Source organism: Panthera tigris, chromosome A3 (assembly GCF_018350195.1).
Source record: "Panthera tigris isolate Pti1 chromosome A3, P.tigris_Pti1_mat1.1, whole genome shotgun sequence".
Taxonomy (NCBI): Eukaryota; Metazoa; Chordata; class Mammalia; order Carnivora; family Felidae; genus Panthera; species Panthera tigris.
Genome location: NC_056662.1, coordinates 43,255,001 through 43,278,295, shown reverse-complemented (window position 1 = coordinate 43,278,295; position 23,295 = coordinate 43,255,001). Strand labels below are relative to the sequence as shown.

Here is a 23,295-nt window from a genome sequence, read left to right as displayed (position 1 = left end):
GATGTGGAAAATATTGGGGTTCGGAGAAAGAATTCTTGAGATGTCTTTGGTGCAAAAAGGTGGTTTTATTAAAGCACAGAGACAGGCTTCGTGCGCAGAAAGTGCTGCACTGGGGTTGTGACGGTGACTGATTATATACCTTCAGGTTGGGAGGGGGTTAGGGACAGGGAAAGTCTCTAAGGTATTTTGGCAACAAGGTTTCCAGGACACTGAGGGGCTAGTTGCTGTTAGGAAAATGTCATTTATTACTGTTTAGTAAAAACTCAATCATGAGACCCTTCAGATGTATATCAAGGGGCTGTAAGCTTGCAGTACGATTGTCAACATATATCTGGGGAGGGGAAGAGATAAAGGAAGTTTCCAAAGGAATTTTTTTATGTTTAAAGTAGACTTACAGGATCCTGGAGGTCCAAATAACATTAAGCTAAGATTGCCTTTTGCTCTTAGCAAATTGTCATCATCAAGGGAGCTGAGCTTCCAGAGGAGTATCACTTTGCCTGTCTCAAGGACTTGTCATTGGGCTGTAAGTTGTAAAGAAATATTAATTTTTTCTTCTGCCTTTGTTCCTCACATCAATTGTGAATGGTATCCATGTGCCATCACCAATGGTGATAGCTTTTAAAAGGACAACATTGAAAGCAATGAAAAATAACAACCAGGACTGACAGTGACAACTGTACTAGCAACAAATGTTTCAAAATCAGAAGGAAAAGTAATAAGAATTCCACGAGTCCTCAACTCATAAAAAGGTTATTTCTGTATATTTGGAACTAAAACCACACTTTCCAATAGAAATATATCATAATGCTAGTAAAGGGAGAGTATATTCTGGGCGTGTGACAGCCTGTCCTAAATAAGGCGAGGAGGGGACCAGAACGCTAGCAAGAGGCAAGTGAAAGGCGATTTAGATTTGCTAGAAACTCGGAAGTTTGCTTTGGCCACCTTCTTCAGTAAGGGCGGCCAGAGTCCAAGAGCCGGCCCACCGGCGCCCCCAGAACTACAATTCCCAGAATGCCACAGTGCAGGCTCCCAGCGGATGCAGTCTCGGGCTCCCGGCCCTGCAGGCCCTGCTGCTGGTCGACATCGGCCCCTCTGCGCTCATGGCTTCCCCGAACAAGGCAGTTATTGTTCCTGGGAATGGAGGTGGGGATGTGGCCACCCACGGCTGGTACGGCTGGGTGAAGAAGGGGCTGGAGCAGGTAAGAGACAAGCCTGACCGCGCTGGGAGCCTTGAGGGGACGGAGGGGACAGTGGACTGAAGTTTGAACGTGTGTTCACCTCGTCCCCAGCCCCCCACCCCTTCAGCGAAGCCCTGTGTTTTCACTGCTCTCCCCGCTGCCCTGTCTCAAACTCTAGAACTAGTGGTCAGAATTTTGGTGGATAAAACTGCCCGGAAGACTTCTCTGAAGATTCAGTGGTTAGAGTACAAGGCACCACCTCTTAGAGCACCCCCCTGTCTCTCTGCATCTGTTGCTGGTTCAGATTTGGGGCTTACGAGATAAGTGTATCTCTGTCTTCTCTGATTCCTGCCTCAGATTAAAAAAAAAAAATCAGTATGTAATATTTAATATAGGAAAAAGATGAATGTAACATACATGGAAATTGTGAAGCATAATGTAATGAATACCTGAGACTCCATAACCAAACTAAACTGCAACATTAACAATACCTTGGAAGCCACATGTATACCCCCCCCAATCCCATTTCCCTGAAATTTTTTTCATTTGCTCCTCTTTTAAAAATGAACATACTTTTGCAGCTATGTGGGTATACTTTGAACAATATCTTATTTAATTTGGTTTCTTTGTGAGCTTTACACAAATGGCGTTGTGTCCCACTGTAATTGTCTTGTGTATCTTGATTTTTTTTTTAACCTCTTCCATAACCAGTCAATAGGACTGCTTCCTGGGTTGCCATCCTTTAGAGCTCTAGAGTATGTGTCTAGAAGAAAATTTCAGGTTGTGGTTGAAAACCAAGGCCAGAGCTACAGATCAAAAAGAGCAGGACTGAAGCTGTCCAAAAGGGTGGGATCTCCAACTTTCTGTACCACATTTTGTACCATGTTTTACCTACTTCCTGGTGCACAGTCTTTTTGACTCCAGTTTGTCTAGAATGCATTCATTCATGATGCCTCTGTAGATACATGCCTACAGTGATAAACAGAGATGTACAAATGCAAATATGTACAGAGCTGGCTAGGTAAGAACTACAGACAGAAGGCAGTTTATCAGGAGGGATTGTCTGTTCACATGGAATCCAATGGCACTTAACCTGCTTCATTTCATAATGTAAGCAAAGACTTATTGAATTGATAGAGATCATATCAGGTGTCTCATTTCTTATTAGCAAAGTATTAGTTGTAATTAAGCTCTTTATTATAGCTTTTTTTTCCCCTCATGTCATAGATACCTGGTTTCCAGTGTTTGGCTAAAAACATGCCTGACCCAAGTAAGTTTTAAACATGTTTTTAAATAGCCTCATCGTGTTGGGTTTTGATCTTGCCATTTTCCTGGTATAGAACAGGAATATCATAGTAGAGAAGCCAAAGGGAATATATACCTAAGAATGAATGAAGGCAAGTAGTTTGGGGAAAAGGGTGTAAACCAAAAAGCATCATAGAAAATTCTAGTAAGGATCGAGAAAAGCACCCAGGCTTGGTAAAATTTAATTTTCCACTTTTTAAGCAACTCAGTTTTCCCTTCTATAAGTCAACAGATTCAACAGATATTTTCAGGCAAAATGTATGAGTGTTTCATGTGAGACAGAGATATGATAAAACTTCACAGCACCTATATGAGATCCAAATATATCAAAATGTAACACTGCCACTTTTGTTCTGACTATGCCCATGACTTGTGTCAGGAATTTCCTCTTAGGAAAGAAAGCATATTTATACATGTGAATTTGAGAATGTTGTCTAGAGTTATTTCTTTTTTTAAAAATTTTTAAATTTATTTTTGAGAGAAAGAGAGGCAGAGTATGAGCAGAGGAGGGGCAGAGAGAGAGAGGGAGACACAGAATCCAAAGAAGCCTCCAGGCTCTGAGCTGTCAGCACAGATCCCAATGCGGGGCTCAAACTCATGAACCATGAGATCATGACCTGAGCTGAAGTCGGATGCTTAACCGACTGAGCCACCCAGGTGCCCCTAGAGTTATCTCTTAAGTTTACATTAAAGCTACAGAATTATATTTTTATTATTTCCTCAGTATTTTCTTATAAGAACATGGTAAAATTAAAAAAAAAATAAAAGCTATATATATATATATATATATATATATATATATATATATATATAGCAAAGCTATGGACTTGAATTTTTCAAACAGCAACATATAAATCTTTGGCTCTATTGAAACAGCCCCGGGGCGCCTGGGTGGCTCAGTCGGTTAAGTGTCCGACTTCAGCTCAGGTCACGATCTCGCGGTCCATGAGTTCGAGCCCCGCATCAGGCTCTGGGCTGATGGCTCAGAGCCTGGAGCCTGCTTCCGATTCTGTGTCTCCCTCTCTCTCTGCCCCTCCCCCGTTCATGCTCTGTCTCTCTCTGTCTCAAAAATAAATGTTAAAAAAAAAAAAAAAAAAAAAGAAACAGCCCCGTCTCCCATATGGTCCTGAAGTTCTTAAGTTGAGAAATGCTAAGTAGTCCTCTGTCAGAAAGGTGGGGTGGTATTAGACTAAGACTGTCCCTATCAAATGACACTCTTTCTTTACCCTGAACCTTAGTTACAGCTCGAGAGAGCATCTGGCTGCCCTTCATGGAGACGGAGCTGCACTGTGATGAGAAGACCATCATCATAGGCCACAGTTCTGGGGCCATTGCAGCCATGAGGTGCGATCCTTGTTCAATAGTCACCCTGTGTGGGCTCCAGCTGGCTTACAGACCTCACTGCAGTTCCTTGAACTTGCCAACTCTGTACCTACCTTAGGCCTGTGCTGGCCCCTGTTCTACCTGGTATACTGTTTCTAGGTACTTGCATGGCTTTCTTTTCTTTAAGTCTCTACTTAATGTCTCTTTTCACTGAGGCCTAGTCTAATCACTCCAAATGAAACAATGGCTCCTATCCCCTTTACATCTTGGTATCCCTCTTTTAATCTATTACACTTTTCAACATCTGATGTCTTGTTTATTTCTTGCCTGTCTCTGGCCAATAAAAATGTAAGCAACATGAGGGTGGGGCTTTGTTCACTCTGACACTGGGACCTTAGTGCCTAGAAGAGTGTCTGCCATATGGTAGGTACTAAATAAATATTTGTTGGAGGGCAGAGGCTATTACACCACCCTGTACACCCCCCCACCCCCATCCTTAGGATTCATGACACTTCCTGATGCTGTTGGTTATAACATCATGTCTCTCCCTTTAGGCTTATGAGGCCTAGAGGATAGGACTTAGCTGGCTGAATAAGCATATTAGGGTTGGGTTTCTTGCACATTTGCTAGGCTGGATGAGGAAGGAATATAGTTTTTGTGTAACCTCTTGTCCCAAGCAGTCACTCAGGCTGGCATATAAATTGCATGTCAGGGAACCCTGCCAAATTCCGTAGCCTTTCTGCCATTTGAAGCTATGAGATAATGCTTTCCAGTGTGGAGCTTAGTGTTCATAAGCTGCCAAAGGTTGTCTGGAAAATGAAGAAATCCCTTTATGCTGAAATCTGTACCAACTCAAGGCCAACTGAATTTTTCTCAGGCTATTGGCTGATAAAGATGTGCCTTCCTTTTAAAAAATTTTTTAAATATTTATTTATTTTGGGGAGACAGAGAGACAGTGCAAGCAGGGGAGGGGCAGAGAGAGAGAGGAAGACACAGAATCCAAAGCAGGCTCCAGGCTCCAGGCTCCAGGCTGTCAGCACAGAGCCCGACGCGGGGTTCAAACCAATGAAGCATGGGATCATGACCTGGGCCGAAGTTGGATGTTCAACTGACTGAGCCATCCAGGCGCCCCAGATGTGCCTTCTTTTAAAGATCCCTGTAACTGGGGTGCCTTGGGTGGCTCAGTCGGTTGGATGTCTGACTCTTTATTTTGGCTCAGGTCATGATCTCATGGTTCATGGGTTCGAGCCCCACATTGGGCTTTGTGCTGGCAGGGCAGTGCCTGCTTGGTATCCTCTTTCTCTCTCTCTCAAAATAAATAAACTTAAAAAAAAAGAAAAAGATCCCTGGAGCACCTGGGTGGCTCAGTCGGTTAAGCGTCGGACTTTGGCTCAGGTCATAATCTCACGGTTTGTGGGTTCAGGCCCTGCTTGTCAGGTTCTGTGCTGACAGCTCAGACCCTAAAGTCTGCTTCAGATTCTGTGTCTCCCTCTTTCTCTGCCCTTCCCCTGCTTACGTTCTGTCTCTCTCTTAAAAATAAAATAAAAAATAATAAACTCGCTGCAGGATTGTCTGCAACCTAAAAATTAACATCTAAAGTTAAGGTAGGCAAGAGAAAATACATGCCAGTATGTGGTATAAGATGGTAGGGGAAAAGGATATTGGTAGAGCCACAGAGGACCACCCTGCGGATTACTTACTAATCACAAAGTGGACAATTATGTCTTTACAATGGATATCTGATATCACCTTAAGTAATCAAACTTAATCTCACCAATAAAGGGACACTGGCATTGTGTGTCTCTGATGTGATGGAGTGGGAAGGACACATTGCCTATGTAGTATTCTTGCCAAAAATGTTCAACCTCTGTCTAATCACGAGGAAACAGAAAAATTCAATTTAGGGGTGATATACAAGACAATTAATTGGCTTATTAAACTCTTAGAATATGTCAATGTCATTTAAAACAAAAAATTTAAAAGGGACTAAAGAGTCATGAAAAACAAATGCAATGTGTGATCTTTGACTGGATCTAGGATTGAAAAGCAGTTTTGGGGTGCTTGGTGGCTCAGTTGTTTAAGTGTCTGGATCTTGATTTCGGCTCAGGTCGTGATCTCATAGTTTGTGAGTTCAAGCGCCATTATCAGGATCTGTGTATTACTGTCTCGGTGTTAAGTGTACTGGGTGTAATAATGGCACTGTGGATATGTAAGAGAATACCTTGTTCTTAGGGGACACAGTTGATGTATTTAGGTGTGAAGTGTGGTAAAATTAATGAATCAAGTGCTTGTTGTTCTAACTGTCCTGTAGGTTTGAAATTTTTCAAAACAAATTGTTGGGCAAAAAGTTTAGACTGCAAAACAAAATACCAACCCTAAATTTTTCCTGGCACAAAGGCCCCTTGAAGCTATTACTATTCCACATCTTTCCCTAGCCTAATCTTTGCCAAGTGTCTGCTTGTGGGCACTCTACTAGGCACCAGGGTCATAGAAATCAAGAAGGCTCACACCTGCCCTTAAGGAGCTGAAGGTTTGTTGGGGAAGACATATAATACAACGCAAAGAGTAATACAATACAATGTGGAATGTGCAGCAAAAGAGGTATATTTCCACTATGGTACAGTATTTCTTAAAATACGGTTCACAGATCACTTGTATTAGTCATCCGGGTTGGGGGGGAGGTGTCATGCCTTAAAATGCAGATCCCTGGGCCTCATACCAACTTTGAATCAGATGCTCCGGGACTGAATCTACATGTTAACCAAGCAGGCAATGCTGATGCATACTGAAGGTAGGTTAATAGGCACATCAAAGAGAATGATTACACTTAAAAAAAAAAAAAAATTATTTTTTTGGGAGAGTGCAATCAGGGGAGGGGCAGAAAGAGGGGGACAGGATCTGAAGCAGGCTCTGCTGTGACAGGCTGATAGCAGCAAGCTTGATGTGGGGCTCAAACTCATGAACCGCGAGATCATGACCTGAGCCGAAGTTGGACACTCAACCGACTGAGCCACCCAGTTGCCCCCACTTTTTGTTTTTTTTTGAAAGGATTACCAAAGAGGTTTGGACTACCTTGAAAAATAAGTAGAAACTCATCAAGTAGCCAAGGGTAATTTATTAACCACTGGGCTTGGAGTTCTTTAGTTTCCTTACTTTTTTTAAATTAACCTCAACAGCAACTGTTTTCTGTAAGCTAGATCAAATGAGTTTTCATGTGTTTTTTTGTTTTTGTTTTTGTTTTTTACTTTTTGGCAATCAGATTTAACATTAAGTATTAGTTGACATCATTTCTCTTTCTCCAGGTATGCAGAAACACACCAAGTATATGCTATTGTGTTAGTGTCTGCATATACCTCTGACTTGGGGGATGAAAACGAGCGTGCCAGTGGTAAGTTTGAAACCGATTCAGAAAAGCCCTTCCTCTAATCACAGGGCTACCTGTTCAGGTTAAACAGTACTGGCTTTTGAATAGGCTAAAAAAACCCTCTCGTAACAGATGAGAAACATTTGCTGCCCTTCTTTTTTACAAATTAGACCCTTTGAGAGGTGATAGACCATTTTCTAATGCATTGAACCCTAGAGGCCTGATTTTATCTGAGCCACATACGCCCCTTCACAAGTAGCTATGGTATTAAGCGCTATAGATTTGAAAACTAATGGACTTGTAACTCACAGGCTCGGATTCTGTGTGTCTGCTATGGTCTTCACTAGATATTTTACCATGGCTAGAATGGGAATTATCCATGGGCGGTAATAGGCTCTATGTATATTTTTTCCCCATAGGATACTTCAACCGTCCCTGGCAGTGGGAGAAGATCAAAGCCAACTGCCCTTACATTGTGCAGTTTGGCTCCACTGATGATCCTTTCCTTCCCTGGAAGGAACAACAAGAAGTGGCTGATAGGTTGGAGGCCAAATTGTACAGATTCACTGACCGTGGCCACTTTCAGAATATGGAGTTTCATGAACTGATTAGCGTGGTAAAGTCTATGCTGAAAGTACCAGCATAGGTAGGATTACTTCTGTTTTACATTCCAATATAGGGGTAGAGCAATGATCAGGTTATTAATAGATAAAAATTATCTATTATGAGATGATTAGTAGACACATAAAACAGAACAAAGTTCCGGAAAAATAACCCAGAAGTTCAATATTCAAACTAAGTTACAAACAGCGTTTCCATTTTCCATTGGATTTCTATCTCACAAACTGCCATGAACTAAAGCAGTATTTTTCTCATTTGATCAGGGACATAAGGACAGTTTAACCACCTTTATCTGTCCAAAGTGAGTAAGATAGAAGTGGAATCCAGCTTTCCTGATTCCCAGTTCACATTAAAACTAGTTTGTGTATGTTGTAGGAGTTGTACTCCTCTTTGAAATGAACCTTTTTCTAGTTGGCAGGGTGGGGTGGGGTGAGGAAAATGACTAAAGGTCCAGAGTGTTGGCTTAGAGCTCAAAACACTAGCTGTTCTGAGCTGGCCCAAGACATTAAACCCAGACTGGGGCCTTCATCTTTGACCCCTGCCCCAGTCCTTCAAACATGTTGAGGGAGAGGGATACATATGGATCTAAGAGTTAGGTCTGCCAGGTCGGGCAGGGAACAGAAGCCCAGCCTGTAAAAATATGTCAGCATAGCCAACCAGATGTGTGCTAGACCAGCGTGGTGGGAATTTGGGCAGCATGGAGAACTCGTGCCCTTTCTAAATTGTTGCCATCTGGGAAGGTAGCAGGGTGTTGCCAATTTTCTGATTTTTTGAGGGAAAAACTTCATGCAGTGGTTTTCATATCTAGGGACTATATGTTTATATACACAGTTTATATGTATATGAATTATGCCCAATATATGTACATATGGATTACGTAAGTCGACAACGACAGCGTAAATAAAAAATGTACAAACACTGCAAGACACACAAAGTCCAAGCCACCCATTTGTGACCTCTGCCATTAGGAATTAACTTAGCCAGGTGCTTTAAATGATTCTCTCTAAGCCTGAGAAATGAATTTAATGTCGAAGGATGAAATCATGGGAACAATTTAGATTTTGTTACAAAATTCTAAGTAATCTTTCCATACTTCAAATTTTGTTCTGTAAAGAGTTCTACCTTTTAAATTCTATGTTCCTTTAGCTCACTTTCAAGCATCATTCCACTTTTCTTCTGATCATACTCCTTCAAAAAAATTGTTTTTTCTTTCCAATATTTTTTGGCTGTTACAATCCCTAAGTATTGACTCAAAACAATTTCCAGTGACTTTGTACATGTTACAGAACCTTATGTTTGCTGCAAAAATATGAATTTCCTCACTATTTATGTCTACAGGAGATTCAAAGCCACCATTTTAACCTGAAAAGTCTTGGCTTCTAAATGTGTTCAAAGAAAATATGGAAAGACTCTAAACTTTAATAACAGTTATCTTTGGGGAATGGGCATTTTAGGTACAGTGTGAAGGAAGTCTCCTTTTTGTTTTGTACACCTGAGGATTGAGTTTGTTATAGTGAACATGTATTTTATAATTAAAATGACTATGTTTAAAACAACTCATTTGACATGTTAGTGAGAAGCAAATTAGATAAACCAATTGAGTAGTAATTTTCTTAAAGATGGTTGATTTGACCAAGTCTATAACCAAAGTTTGATTCTATTTGAATTGTTTGGAATTAGTAATCGTTCTACTTACTCTTGGCATTGTTTTCTGAAGTCCTTTTTCAAAAAATTACAAACTTACACTACAAATGACAGTTAATAATATTTTGTCCTCTTTCTCCACAGAAAAATACATACAAGTGAGAAATAATTTTGATATCTTTCATTCCTATAATTAACATAGACCTATGTGACTGTAAGGATTGTGCTATATAATATGGTAGCCAGTAACCACAGGTAGCCATAAATTGAATTCATTTCTTCATTCAAGTCTTAACAGTCACGAAGTGACAGGTGGGTACTTTTACTGAACAGATGTGGAATACTGTCACTATAAAATGTCCAGCAGCAGTAATCTAGGGCATGTATTTTCTTCCCTTACCCACAATCTAATAATGAGTAATAGTTGAAAGTAAAAGTCACTCAACTTGAAATTACTTGTTTGACTAGTTTTTACTCAGCTGATCACCATAAAAATCATGGCTCATAAAATTTACTCCTCATCAAACGAAGTTCAGAGGAATTTTATAGAAGAATGCCACATAAACTATCCATTTAAACCATTGAATCATGGTCTCTCAGAATTGTCTGACTCCCTATGATCATTAGTAAGCAGAACAGAAGGGCCCTGACAGACTTCAGGGTGTATCTCTTCTCAGGTGACCAAAATACCTTATACTAAATGGAAATCAACTGTAAGGATTAGGACTTCACCACAATTTGATTTTTTTTTTTTTTTTAATTTTTTTTGGTGTCATGAGTCTAGAGCCCCATAACTTGTTTTGGTCAAAGTTTACTTCTGGTGGGTAAATATCGATTTAACTATATATCGGAGCTGCTGTTGTTTGTTTTTTTTAACGTTTATTTATCTTTGAGAGACAGAGACCGAGCATGAGTGGGGAAGGGGCAGAGAAAGTGGGACACAGAATCCAAAGTAGGCTCCAGGCTCTTAGCTGTCAGCACAGAGCCCGAAGTGGGGCTCGAGCTCAAGAACTGCGAGATCATGACCTGAGCCAAAGTTGGATGCTCAACTGACGCCACCCAGGCACCCTCAGAGGTGCTATATTTTTAAACTATTGTCTCTTTTCTCCTTCAGTTAATATTCAGAATGAAAGACCTGCTATGGGAAAACCATTTAAAGGGTCTCTTTATTCTGGTGAGTCAATGAACTTTTGTTGTAGCCTTTGATTGTAAGCTTTAAAAATCAATCTTTGGCTGTCAAGACATAATACAAAATCTGTAGTTAATACATGAACTGCTTCCTCCTCCCTACATCTACCTCTCCCCCCAACTTCAGTTTTCTCATTAAATAAGACTAGCACCTCTGTGACAGGCCAGGTTCCAAGAAGGACAAATAATGTTCTTACTATTCTAGCTTTCCTTGGGGGTGGAAGAGAAAGGCTTGTGTAGTTTCAGGCTCCTAGATTCTTCTGTATCTTCTATATATTTAATACTTGAAATGATCCTTGTTTCAAAGTGCTGGTGTCATCGAATGCTATTTTATAGAGCTGGCCACAAACTCCATCTGGTTCTTAGTTGGTTACTGAGCTGATTTCATTTTATTGATCCCATTTATCTCAAAGTTACCCTTCTGATGGCTGCCCACTTGGAGAATCTCCAAACTGGTAGTTGAACTCCGGTGTCAGTAGTAGCTGACCTTCAATTCCTTTCCCTTGGTCCCATACTTTTGGCTTGGACACAGAAATCACTGAGTGGAGGTACAAAGTGAAAATACAATAGCTGAGATCCTAAAAAGCTAACTTTTGTGCAACAGTACACTGAATAACCTAATGTTTTCTCTATGGCTAATGATTAGGACTGGAAGTACTATTAGAAATGAGAACAATTGTAATGGCTTTCTGCTTAGCCTAGACTAATTACACCATGATTTTAGAAGAGAATAAGGAAACAAATCTAAAATAGGACAAGAAAAGAAGAATGGTACTCTGCTCACAATGAAGTACAAATGGAGGGTAATGGATTATGGGACAGTTCTAGCAAATAATACAGTTGAACCACAGAATGAAACTTGGAAGACTTTAACAAAGGATCAGTGAAAACATTCTCTTGAAGATGAGAATAATGTAACTATGCGCTGAAAATCCTTGATAATAGTCATCATTTGCATTTGAGGTAAGTACAAAGGCATAATCCTCTGAAATAATATTTCTGACATAAGGAATTAATAGTGTGTGGAAAAGAGATGTTCCACTCTCTTCCCCACTCTTCCCTAAGTGCTGTTCCTGCCCCATCACTTTTAATTACTTAATGAAACCACTGAGGAAAGAGAAAACAAATGGCAATAGTGAAGTAGATGTAAAAAATTTCCAATGAAGATCTTAATAACTAACTTGGAAAAGGGCATTTTTAAGCTCTAGCCATTATCATAGTATTTGGCAAATATGGATTTATTGGCTTCTTTTTCCATGAACCATCACAAGTCTTGAAGGCTTCAGAAGGTGGTCTTCCAGAAGTTCTAAGTATTTATCGAAGAATGGATTTCAGTATTAGCCTTACCTGCTTCATATTCCGTTGCCTACTCTACCATTATAAATTTAGTCTTCATAGATAAAAAAATATTTTTTCATAGCAGCTAGTCTATCCATTATTGTGAAGTTTGCTTTCAAGGGTATTTGATGTTCCATCACGAATTAAATTATTTGCTCTCAAAGTAACTTCATTTGCAAAATGTCAGTAAAGTTCCTAGCTCTCTTAAAATTCGAGCCACTCTGTCATATAAATACAGTTAGATGGTGAAATCTCACCACCTTCATGGCAGTCGTCAAAAACCTTTAAAAAGAAAAAAGTTTACAATCAAATGAGAGTTTTAAAATTATTATAGGTAAAGTCTTAAGTGTCAACTACAACTATACTTTCTGTTAACAACATATCCAAGACCCAACCATTCTCTAAAGCGGTATTAAAAGTGACACTTTGAAACTGAAAGAGACTAGAGCTGTAATAGGACCTGCTGTGTGATTATAAAGTTAGTTAATGAGAGACCTCTCACTGTAGCACTAAGATGACATGTTCTGCCCACTGGCCCAAAGGCTATTTGCAGGTAACAGGGATACAGGAAAGCAGATCTGTATGTGTGTTTGACTAGGCAAATGTTTCGTGTTTAACTACATTCTTTTTTGTGAAGGGTGCTAAACAGAATTCCCAATATGCTCGCTTTTTTCCCTAGGAGTTGACACGAGCATACAGACAGCTTAGGCATATAGACAAGGGCCAGTATAAAGAAATAAAACAGCAGCTGTGAGGGCCGGGACAGGGCCTGCAGCACGCAGCTGGCAAGCAGTAAATGGGAACGGATGGATGGAGAGTGCTGGGGCATGCTGCAGGGGAAAGCACATCTCTGGGTTTGAATCCTGATTCTTCTAAGCTGTATATCTTGTATCTTCCTTAGCTTCAAGGTTATGCAGAAATAACACCATTAGCTCCAAGGGACAGGAGGAGATTAAATGAGACCACATAAATCTTCAAGAACATACCTGGCCTGTGACACAGGATTCTCAGCAAATCCTATTTCCCTCCCTACTTAGGTTAAATGATTAGCCCTCGTTAAAAATTGTCCATTTTAGGGCCAAACCCAGAAAAACACAAATTTCCCTAACCTGGTTATTCTAAAAAGGAATGTCAAGCCATGACTTGTTCATCAAAGGCCTGTCATCAAAGTTTACGTGGAGGTTTGAACAGCTGTTGGTCAACTCTGAGAATCAGAAAACTGGGGTGTGCTTGCTGGTAAGTTATGTGGCATTTGCACTTGGTGGCAGTCAGGTGTGAAATGAAGCCACTTTAACTCACCGGGCAGAGTCCGCAGGGGGCCCGGACCAAACCTGTGGGCGGGATGATAGGATTGACTGCTCTATACAGTTTCATGTGTCCATCCACACTTCCAACTGTGCCTTCTTTTGCAGCGATGATAGTCATCTCTACTTTCCCGTCATAAATGAGTGTATTTAAGATAGTTTCAATGTCCTCCATGGACAATTCTACCTGAAAAGGGGACACATTAGAAAGGACACAGAAAGCACAAGAAGACATCCTATCTGAGGGTGTTTAAACAGTAAGGGTCGCAACTCCGCCATGAATGGGGAAGCATTGCGCCGATGGGTGATTTAAAGCACAGAGCTGAACAACAGCCCAAGCTAGCACAAAGCACTGAAATGTTAAGGACAGAACTCTAATCTCATCTGAATTTGATACTTTCTTTCTATGTTTCTACCCTTAGGTAAAATCTGGAAGTCTTATAAAGTAACATTTCCTTAGCAAGAACTTGATGTGGATTTATAAAATGTTCAAGCAGAAAGTTATTTTAGATATCAAATTGTCCAAATTCCTAGTTTTTTATATAAATGAGAAATCTGTGTGGGGTATCTGGGTGGCTCAGTCGGTTAAGTGTCTGACTTCGGTTCAGGTCATGATCTCATGGTTCATGAGTTCAAGCCCCGCATCAAGCTCTGTGCTTACAGCTCAGAGCCTGGAGCCTGCTTCAGATTCTGTGTTTCCCTCTTTCTCTGCCCCTGCCCCACTCATGCTCTCTCTCTCTCAGAAACAAATAAACATTAAAAAAATTTTAAATAAGGGGCACCTGGGTGGCTCAGTCGGTAAACGTCTGACTTCAGCTCAGGTCATGATCTCGCAGTTCATGAGTTCGAGCCCCGCATCGGGCTGTGTGCTGACAGCTCAGAGCCTGGAGCCTGCTTCAGCTTCTGTGTCTCCCTCTCTCTCTCTGCTCCTCCCCCACTCACACTCTGTCTCTCTCTCTCAAAAATAAATAAGCATTAAAAAAAATTTTTTAAATAAATGAGAAATCTGGGGTCTAGGAAATGAAAACAGCTTGTCCAAATGGCCGATTCAATTTCTTCTGATTCTGAAAAGCATCCAGCACTGTCTTTATATAGGTCTTCAAAAGAATATGCTGATGACGCTACTCGCCTCTTACAAGTTGGATAATGCCAGTAAGTGACAACTGATGTTATTGAGGTTTGTCATCTATGTTGAAATGTCCCTGAGAAAGTCAAGACCTTGTCAGAAGAGACTTTTGAATTTTGGGAGTGCAGTGCACTGCCAGGCCTCTACACTGCTGCTCTATATGCCAAGCTTAAGTATATACAGATCACACAGTGCCTGATGGCAGGACAGTCACCTTTGTCTAAATGGCTTAGGACAGTGCTTTCCAAAAGTGGATTCTGCACAATGCTCACAGGTATCACCTCAAAAAAGGGTCTGGGTCAAATATGTACGGAATACACTGTAAACTATACCCCTGTGATGAAGAGTAACTTTAAAAAATTAAAATGAAGGGGCGCCTGGGTGGCTGCCTGTTGAACTTCTGACTTCGTACCAGGTCATGATCTCATGGCTTGTGGGTTTGAGCCCTGCGTAGGGCTCTGTGCTGACAGCTCAGAGCCGGGAGCCTGCTTCAGATTTTGTCTCTCTGCCCCTCTCCCACTCATGATCTGTGTCTTTCTCTCAAAAATAAACATTAAAAAAAATTTAATAAAAAATAAGATGAGGGGCGCCTGGGTGGCTCAGTCGGTTAAGCGTCCGACTTCAGCTCAGGTCACGATCTCGCGGTCCGTGAGTTCGAGCCCCACGTCGGGCTCTGGGCTGATGGCTCAGAGCCTGGAGCCTGCTTCCGATTCTGTGTCTCCCTCTTTCTCTGCCCCTCCCCTGTTCATGCTCTGTCTCTCTCTGTCTCAAAAATAAATAAAACGTCCAAAAAAAATAAAATAAAATAAAATAAAATAAAAAATAAGATGAAAATTCAAAACCCAAGCTCTCACCTTACTGATCCCCAATTCACAGATGTACTTCCATACTTCATGTGATGAGGCAAATGAACTATTTCTTTGTATCATTGGATTCTGTTTGCTTTCTCGTGCTGTTTCTGCCTATAAGGGTAGAAACACAAATCTCAATATAGTGTTTTCTGAATACAATTTATATAGTCTGAAAATCAACAATGGAATATACTGTTTAGTAAAAATTATCAACTTCACCCTTTTCAAGTCCTATAAAATACGATATAAACTTTTTAAAAAAGATTTGCAGTGATGTGTCCTCAGTTATGCCTCACCTTGGTTTGTAGAAATTTAAAACACTGTTGGTTAAGCACCTCTACAAATTCTGATTCAAAATCCTGGTCACTGTACCAGGCTCCACCAGTCACAGACCGGTCTGGCTGCAGGTTATAGAGCATATATACTTTCTTTTTTGAGGCCTAGGAAAAAACATGCACAAGCAGATGTGGTTATAAGATAAATAAGTCTTCTGAAACTAAGATTAAAAAAAAACCAAAACTTTGTATTTTAGAGCAGTTTTAGATTTACACAATTATTGTAAAGATGGTACATTTACCTTGTGCTCAGTTTCCCCTTATTAGCATCTTACATATTAGTAGGGTACATTTATTACAGTTAATGAACCAATATTGATACATCATTATTACCTAAGTCTATACTTTACTGAGATTTCCTTAGTTTTCCCCTAATGTCCCTTTTCTGGGTCAAGAACCTATTCAGGATACCACATTACATTTACTTGGTATGTTTCTTTGGCAACTTCTGGTTGTGACAGCTTCTCAGACTTTCCTTGCTTTTGAGAACTTGCCAGTTCTGAGAATTACTGGTTGGGTATTCTGTAAGATGCCTTTTGACTGGGATTTGTCTGATGTTTTTCTCAGGACTAGACCAGGAAAAAGACCACAGAGGAAGTGCCCTTCTGACCACATCCCATCAAGGGTACTCAATCGTCACCAAGTGATGACTGATCACCATCACTAAGACTTTTCGGTGTTGATGTTAACCTTGATCATGTGGCTTGAGGTAGTGTTTCTCAGTTTTCTCCACTGTAAACTTTCTTCCCTAGCCTTGCCATGTTTGGAAGGAAATCAGTACGCAGAGCCCAAACTGAAGGAGGGAGAGTTACGTTCTACTACCTAAATTACCTGGAACTCTTCTGCACAGGAGGTTTGTCTATTCTGCCTCTTTCCACTCATGGGAAGATGGGTCATTTATTTATTTCAACATTTATATCAGTATGGACTTATGAAGATTTATTTTAGACTTTGGGTTACAATCCAATACTACTTCAGTTTGAAACCTTGAAAACATTGTGTAAATGAAAGAAGCCTGATGCAAAAGACCACATACTGTATGATTCCATTTATACAAAATTTCCAGAATAGGCAGATCTGTAGAGACAGAAACTACATTAGTGGTTATCAAGGCCTACAGGCAGGGATGCAGAGGACTGACTGCCAGTGGGGTCACATTTCACGGGTGATGAAAATGTCCTAAAATTACAGCAGTGTGATGGTTGCACAACTTTGGGAATATACTAAGAACTACCAAACTGTACATTTTAAACAGATGAATATTCTGGCATGTCAATTTTATCTCAGTAATAAGGCTGTTATTAAAAATAAAGGTGGAGAAGAAATATTGGCAAAGTGAAGGTACTTCACTTTGGAGACTTGTATTATTGGCTCTACTTTTGTGAAAATTTGAAATTATCCATTAAAAATGCAGAAGGGAGATAATGGTATAAACTAGGGATTGGTAAGGCAAAAATACTATTTGATAAATAAAATCTCTGATGAACATTGAATTCTTATTTGCCAAAATCCGTGTTCAAGCAAACTTTAGGGGGAATCTTGGCTCTTCTGATACCTAAGTCAGTGCAGTCAGCAGCTGGTGTCCCTGATGCAGCCAGCTCTGGAGTGAAAGCCCCTGGAGGAGGTAATAGGGCTGGGGTGGGATGAGGAGAAGGAGAAATACCATGTACTGGAACAGACAGGGCAGAGATCTTTCTCTGACTTGTTTACTCACGTATCCCAAGCACTACAAGAGTACCTGGTACACAGCAAACACACAATAGCTATTTGTTGAATGAGTAATCTAATATGCCAGGATGGAGTAAATTATCTTACACACTGGAAATCCAGGAAAAATGCTCATGATTCCAAAAATTCTTTACTGAAGAGTAAAGTGGTTTTAGCTTTAATGGCGGGTGAGACACAAAGAGTTAATTAAGCAGCGATAAATCTAGGCAACATCTCCAAGCCAATCCAACTTGAGCTTAATTTTTAGAAATCGTTTTGACCAGTAGTTTTAAATCATGACACAGCTTACAGAACAATAAAAATCTTAAAATGTACTTGGACCAGAACATATACAATGACCACTTGGGGGAAGAAAAGAGAAAACTACTCACTGCCACAGACTTAACAGCTTTGATAAGCTTTTTACTTTCCAAATTCTTTAGAATTTTGTTAATTTCTGTTAATGGCAAGTTACTTTTGTATCGGATATCTCTGCTCCATATTCCTATAAGAAAATAAAGTAAAATGAATTCAACACCATAGGATGTGTGTTTACAGTCCTACTGCTGTATCTCATGCCAAAACTATAACAAAGTATGTATATATATGTATATATCCCTAGAGCACAGCTATAGAGAAAACAGTGACTTAGAGGTAAGAATCTCAGGTAACATAACATATAAAATGTTAAGTTATGTGCTCTATCTTCTAACCAGAAATTTCTTGGAATCCTAGCATGGCACCTTTCTAAAAACACTGAAAAAGATATTTTTTAATGGAAGAAAAGAATGGTACTGAATTGACTTACATTGTCTCTTCCATCCCCTTTTGCATCCCAACTTCTGTTTCCTATTATTTTTACTTTAGATTTGTATTTTTTTTAATTTATTATTTTTTGAGAGAGAGCTCAAGTCAGAAGGGGGCGAGAGGGAGGAAGAGAGAGGATGCCAAGCAGGCTCTGCGCCGTCTGCACAGAGCCCAACTTGCGGCTTGATCCCATGACCTAGGGATCATGACCTGAGCCAAAATCAAGAGTCAGATGCTTAACTGAGCCACCCAGGTGCCCCTACTTTAGATTGTATTTAGATTGTAACTTAAGTTTGGGCCAAGGTCAGTTGCCACTGTCAGTGTAGAGCAAAAAATACTTTATGTAAGCATCTGTGTGCATGTATACCCATTATGTATACACGAAAACTGTATTTAAGAGATGAAAAATGGAAGACTGGGGTTCTCACAGCCACCAAAAGCCCTGTGCAGGAGGCTATGGTTTCTCTCTGTTTTAAATGCTTATTTATTTAGTTTTGAGAGAGAAAGAGAGAGAAGGAGGGGGAGAGAGGGGGAGACAGAGAATCCCAGGCAGGTTCTGCACTGTCAGACCAGAGCCTGACACGGGGCTCGAACCCACAAACCGTGAGATCATGACCTGAGCCTAAGTTGGACACTTAACCAACTCAGCTACCCTGCCGCCCTGGTTACTCTTTTAAAAAAGGCTTGTATGTGGAATTTTGTATAAAACATGTTACCCTATTTTCTTCCCAGCACAGAGGCATAATGAGATAGGAAGAAGTTTTTAAGATAGAGAATGCTTTTTTCATGAATCTATTTTTAAAATATTAATTTAACTTCTAATAAATATAAGAATGATATGATTTCAAATTATATCATGGTTGATACATTGTTGAAACTAGTATCAGTGACTCAAATCCTAATACACAGATCTCATTCCCTATTTCTGGACCTAAAGACAAAGACCAGGAAGTTTTTTCCTGCTTCTTCCTTCACATGCTTACCTTTATTTCCTGCATCCTCTATGATTTGATATACCAGTTTTTCTTGGTTATCTGATCCTTTCATTTTACTGCAGGGGAATAAAGTAGAATTAAAAAGGCAAAGAGATACAGGATAATCTAAGAATCTACATAACTACTTGAATTAGTGAACAAGGTCATCACATTGACTTATTTACCAAAAGAAGGGCTTACCTTAAAAAGAATGAGACAGGGCTGTATGTACCAGAATGAAAAGATGTCCAAGATATAGTAAGTGAAAAAAACAAGTTGCAAAACAGTATGGATAGCATGATCCCATTTTTGTTAAAAAAAAAGAAAAAAAAAGAAAAAAAGATTATATATATAGTATATAAATATATAATCATCTCTATATATTTATATATATACCTAGAAGAAAGGACATATACCAAATTATTAAGAGCAGTCATCTCTGAAAAATGGAACTCATGACAAGAGGCCGGAATGGTATGCAGGACAGATTACATTATGCAATTCTCTATTGACTTTTTTCCCCAAAACCATAGATTATGTTCGTAATAATTAAAGTTTCTAAAAATAAAAAATTGGGTGCTTACCCAGCATTCTGAGAATCCTTTATTCTATACAGAAGGCCTGTATTGCTCCTTAAGAGATCCAACTGACCCTAAAGTTTTTTTAAACAGAAAATAATAATGAATTATTTTGGAGCTATTTTAAATCAATCACAAATGTTAATGTATTCTTTAAAAGTTTACACAAACCAAAACATCCTGCCTTGCAGTTATTTGTTAGTTCCTCACTCAAGACTTTGGTCTTTGTCTACATATCACATGTAATATATTTTCAAAAACTTAGCGCTTTATGTTACCATTATCCAAATTATATGCTGGTGTCCTGGCTTGGTTATGTGACCAATGCATAAATAATTTTGAAGAAGCAGCTTTAGAATAATAAATAAAAATCCATAGTCAAATTTAAATAAATTCAATCAGTATATGAAATGTAAAGATAAATAATTTATATAAACAAGAAGTTCAAATAAAGGCTAACATGCATAAATCTATAACATGATGATTAATTAAACCTGACAAAATAGTAACATTTACTAATTTGTGTGATTTCTGTTGTATTACATGAAAATTAGGTCAACCAATGAATAAAAGATGCAATAGTTTTGGTTTTATATAACAAATCAAAAGTAAAGTAAAGCATGTCTGGTGTGCTTTTGAAATTCCTTGGGTGTGAACTCTGGAGCACTCAGGTGGCCATATTATGGGATTTCTGGCAGTTTGGGGAATCCATGGCTGGGAGAGGCCCCACTGCCGTGCGTTGAGACTGGGATGACACATGACTTAGAAACAGGCTTATATACGGATGAACAGCAATAACCTCCCTCCCCGAGCTCCACTAAGTAGGAAAATCGAACCACAAAGTTCCATTTGGAGGTCGTTTAATTCAGCCCATGAACATTTCCTGAAAACCCATACTGTGATCCATGTTTGGTGGGGGACAAACATGAATTCTAAAAGAGAATCACACAGCTAACGTCAATACCATCTTGTCGGCATCAACACAGAGGTAAGTTAAGGGTGGAATGGGCACTCAGAGAAGCAGCTTTGGCCCAACCTGGGGGGATTTCAGGGAAGCTTTCTGGGAGACAATAGCAGAGCTGAATCTTGAAGGAGAATGTGGAGTTAGTCTGTGAAGAAAGGGAAGAAGGGCCTTCTAACCAGTGAAGACAAAGGACCTGAGGCATGATGTGGCAGAGAACCAAAGACAATCTGTTCCCCTGAACCCTAACTTTTGGGGCAGAGTGGGTGAGGAAGGTAGGGGCTCGGTGTGGTAAACCCAGGAGTGTGGACTTGAATCTGTAGTGTTGAGAGGATTCTGGGTCACGAATGACTTGGTCAGATCTGTATTATGATCAAGGGGCGCCTGAGTGGCTCAGTCAGTTAGGCATCCGACTCTTGTTCTCAAGGTCTTGATCTCAGGGTCGTGAGTTCAAGCCCCGCATTGGGCTCTGTGCTGGGTGTGAAGCCTACTTAAAAAAAAAAAAAAAAAAAAAAATCAGGCTGGCTGCACTGAGGCAGATGGAAGCAGGAGAGCCAGTTAGAATATACTGTGATAGTCCAGGAAAAAGCCAAGAGCCTGAACACATGCAGAGGTAGCAGGAATGGAAAGGAGGGAACAAATCTGAGAGCTGTTTATGAGCTAAAAGCAGCAACCCTTTGTGATTTACTAATAATTAAAAGTCATCATAGCTCCACCACTGCTTACAACCTGTAGACCACAGGCCTGGCAGTAGATGGGGCTGCAGAGATGGCGAAAGAGAGGGAGGTACTGAGGAGGATTTTCAGACAGAAAGCAAAGAGCTCAAAGGGTAGTCAGAGGACAAAAACAGTTTCCGTTGCCACAACGTCCAGCATCCCTTCCACTATCCCTCCTGGAGCTGAGTCCTTCACCATGGTGAACTGATTAGAAATCACCAACAGTACTAAAACAGGGCGAGCACTCCGGCCCACTGCTTATTTTTATAAATAAGTTTTTACCGGAATGCAGCCATGCTCATGTGCTTATGAATGGTTCATGGCTACTTTCCTGCAGAGTTGAGTAGTTATGACAGAAACCTTATGGCCTGCAAAGCCTACAACACATACTATCTGGCACGTTACAGAAAGTTTTCCAGCCATTGAGGTAGAAGGTCGAAGGGAGTAGTTTAACAGAACGTTCACCTGTCCTCAAACTTCCATGAGTCCTTAGTGGAGAAATCTTTTATTCAATTTCTACTACAACCAAACTGAAATGCTTTCAAGATATGGGAGTTTTGATGATGGAGAAATGAAAGGAGAAATAGGCAGATTTAGAGGGTGGGGTGCCACAAGGTGGGGTGTTTTGGGACAGTGTAGGAGAATGATATTAGGGCCCCAGGAGAAGAGAAGAGATAAGAGCAGGTAGAAGGGCTTCAATGAAAAACCCCACTGCAGTGTGACTAGACTCATTCCTGCCTCCTGAAATGCTCAGAGTGAGGAGTGAGATTGTGGAGAATGAAACCCTAAGGAACCGACTCTGATAACCTGCAGAAAAACCAGATGGGGCATATTTCATAGGCAATGGCCCAACACCAACAGCAGGAAGCAAACAGAAGGTGAGAGCAGACTAGGCCTATGTGCCCCGTGTCTCACGATGACAATTAGGTTAACAAATACAACAGTTAAAACAGAATACATTTATTTCATTCTTCTTGGAAAATGATGTGTAATTATTTCTTCTTTCCTCAGTTCAGGCAGTCTGAGCTGTTTCCTGGTTTGGAGTCTTAACCTAACACACTTGAGAATGGTTTCACGTCTACGTAACAGGAAGTAATGAGTCCATAGCACATAAATAATTACATCAACTAGTTGAATTTGCCTTACCATGGACAGCAGTCTATTGATGGCCACTGCCCGCTGCTGGGCTTCTATATGAGGCATTTCATTCTGAATTACTTGGTCTGTGATTCCATGAGGGAACTGGTGACATAATTCTATAATCCTAGGAACAAAGGCAATAATGATTTTATTCATGTTCTGACCCATTTCAAGAGGCAATGAGGGAAAAATACAAGCAGAATGGTTTGAAATTGTGCCTTTTTTCACATTTGGCAGATGACCTAGGTTTCCATGATGGTTGTGAATCAAAGCATGTTACAAATTGAGCAAGATAAAGTACATGTTTACATAATTACTACTATTTAAGGGAGTGTTTCTTTTCCTCACTAATATGAACTTTAAATTAGAAAAGTCAAATGAAAACAAACACAAAATATATTAAAGCTGGGGCTTCAATTTTCTCAGAACAACTATGACAAAGTTAATATGCAGTGCATTTGGCAGTCATAGTCTGCAAGGAGGCAAATCAGACACGTCTGGTGGGAAGACAAAATTTGTTATGCCAATTAACCACAACTGGGTCTGCTTTGGGAATTATCTATACCAAACAAAAATCAACCAAACTATCCACCTTGTCATAGGATCATCGTACATGTTTTCACAAGTTTGAGAAAGTCAAGGTCTTTAAAACTATGTGGTAACCTAAAAATATAAAATTAGGAGAGGCTTTAGGTGACCTAAACTCTCAAAAAAATTTTTTGTTTGTTTTATATTTGAGAGAGAGCGTGAGCAGGGGAGGGGCAGAGAGAGAGGGAGACATAGAATTTGAAGCAGGCTCCAGGCTCTGAGCTGTCAGCTCGCACCCCCACATGGT

At 40.0% G+C, this 23,295-nt stretch overlaps 2 protein-coding genes across 6 annotated transcripts in view; one reads left to right on the top strand and one right to left on the bottom strand.

Annotated features, from left to right (window-relative positions):
- Positions 1–1,047: 1,047 nt before the first annotated feature.
- RBBP9 (RB binding protein 9, serine hydrolase) lies at positions 1,048–17,192 on the top strand. 3 transcript variants are annotated; one of them, XM_042980966.1, is made up of 6 exons: positions 1,048–1,199; positions 2,406–2,448; positions 3,722–3,827; positions 7,109–7,194; positions 7,590–7,816; positions 16,330–17,192. In XM_042980966.1, exons 1-5 carry the CDS (start codon positions 1,101–1,103, stop codon positions 7,814–7,816), a joined length of 561 nt encoding a protein of 186 aa, XP_042836900.1. In that variant the 5' UTR covers positions 1,048–1,100; the 3' UTR covers positions 16,330–17,192. The 3 variants fall into 3 exon arrangements, with proteins under 3 accessions (XP_042836900.1, XP_042836899.1, XP_007096611.2); XM_042980965.1 differs by lacking the exon at positions 16,330–17,192 and adding an exon at positions 16,145–16,194; XM_007096549.3 differs by lacking the exon at positions 16,330–17,192 and having other exon boundaries at positions 7,590–9,399.
- The window catches only part of POLR3F (RNA polymerase III subunit F), a 13,952-nt gene continuing 1,137 nt past the window's right edge, over positions 10,481–23,295 (bottom strand). The window contains exons 2-11 of one of the 3 annotated variants that reach the window (XR_006215611.1): positions 22,467–22,584; positions 19,650–19,717; positions 19,267–19,287; positions 19,075–19,142; positions 17,677–17,789; positions 15,539–15,682; positions 15,246–15,353; positions 13,261–13,452; positions 11,971–12,243; positions 10,481–11,161 (exon numbers count right to left, since the gene is read on the bottom strand). Coding sequence is in view for 2 of the 3 variants with exons in the window: in XM_007096550.3 (XP_007096612.1) it covers positions 12,166–12,243; positions 13,261–13,452; positions 15,246–15,353; positions 15,539–15,682; positions 17,677–17,789; positions 19,075–19,142; positions 19,267–19,287; positions 19,650–19,717; positions 22,467–22,584 (910 nt within the window). In the remaining variant the exon portion in view is untranslated. Of the gene's footprint in view, positions 11,162–11,840; positions 12,244–13,260; positions 13,453–15,245; positions 15,354–15,538; positions 15,683–17,676; positions 17,790–19,074; positions 19,143–19,266; positions 19,288–19,649; positions 19,718–22,466; positions 22,585–23,295 lie in introns of those variants that run through there. The other 2 variants (XM_007096550.3, XM_007096551.3) reach the window with 2 other exon arrangements.

Excerpts from the sequence above, each read along its gene's own strand:
- RBBP9 (XM_042980966.1), top strand. The coding sequence starts at position 1,101 with ATGGCTTCCCCGAACAAGGCAGTTATTGTTCCTGGGAATGGAGGTGGG. Across the intron at positions 3,828-7,108 it reads GGGGCCATTGCAGCCATGAG|GTATGCAGAAACACACCAAG; the intron begins GTGCGATCCTTG and ends CTCTTTCTCCAG. Across the intron at positions 7,195-7,589 it reads TGAAAACGAGCGTGCCAGTG|GATACTTCAACCGTCCCTGG; the intron begins GTAAGTTTGAAA and ends TTTTCCCCATAG.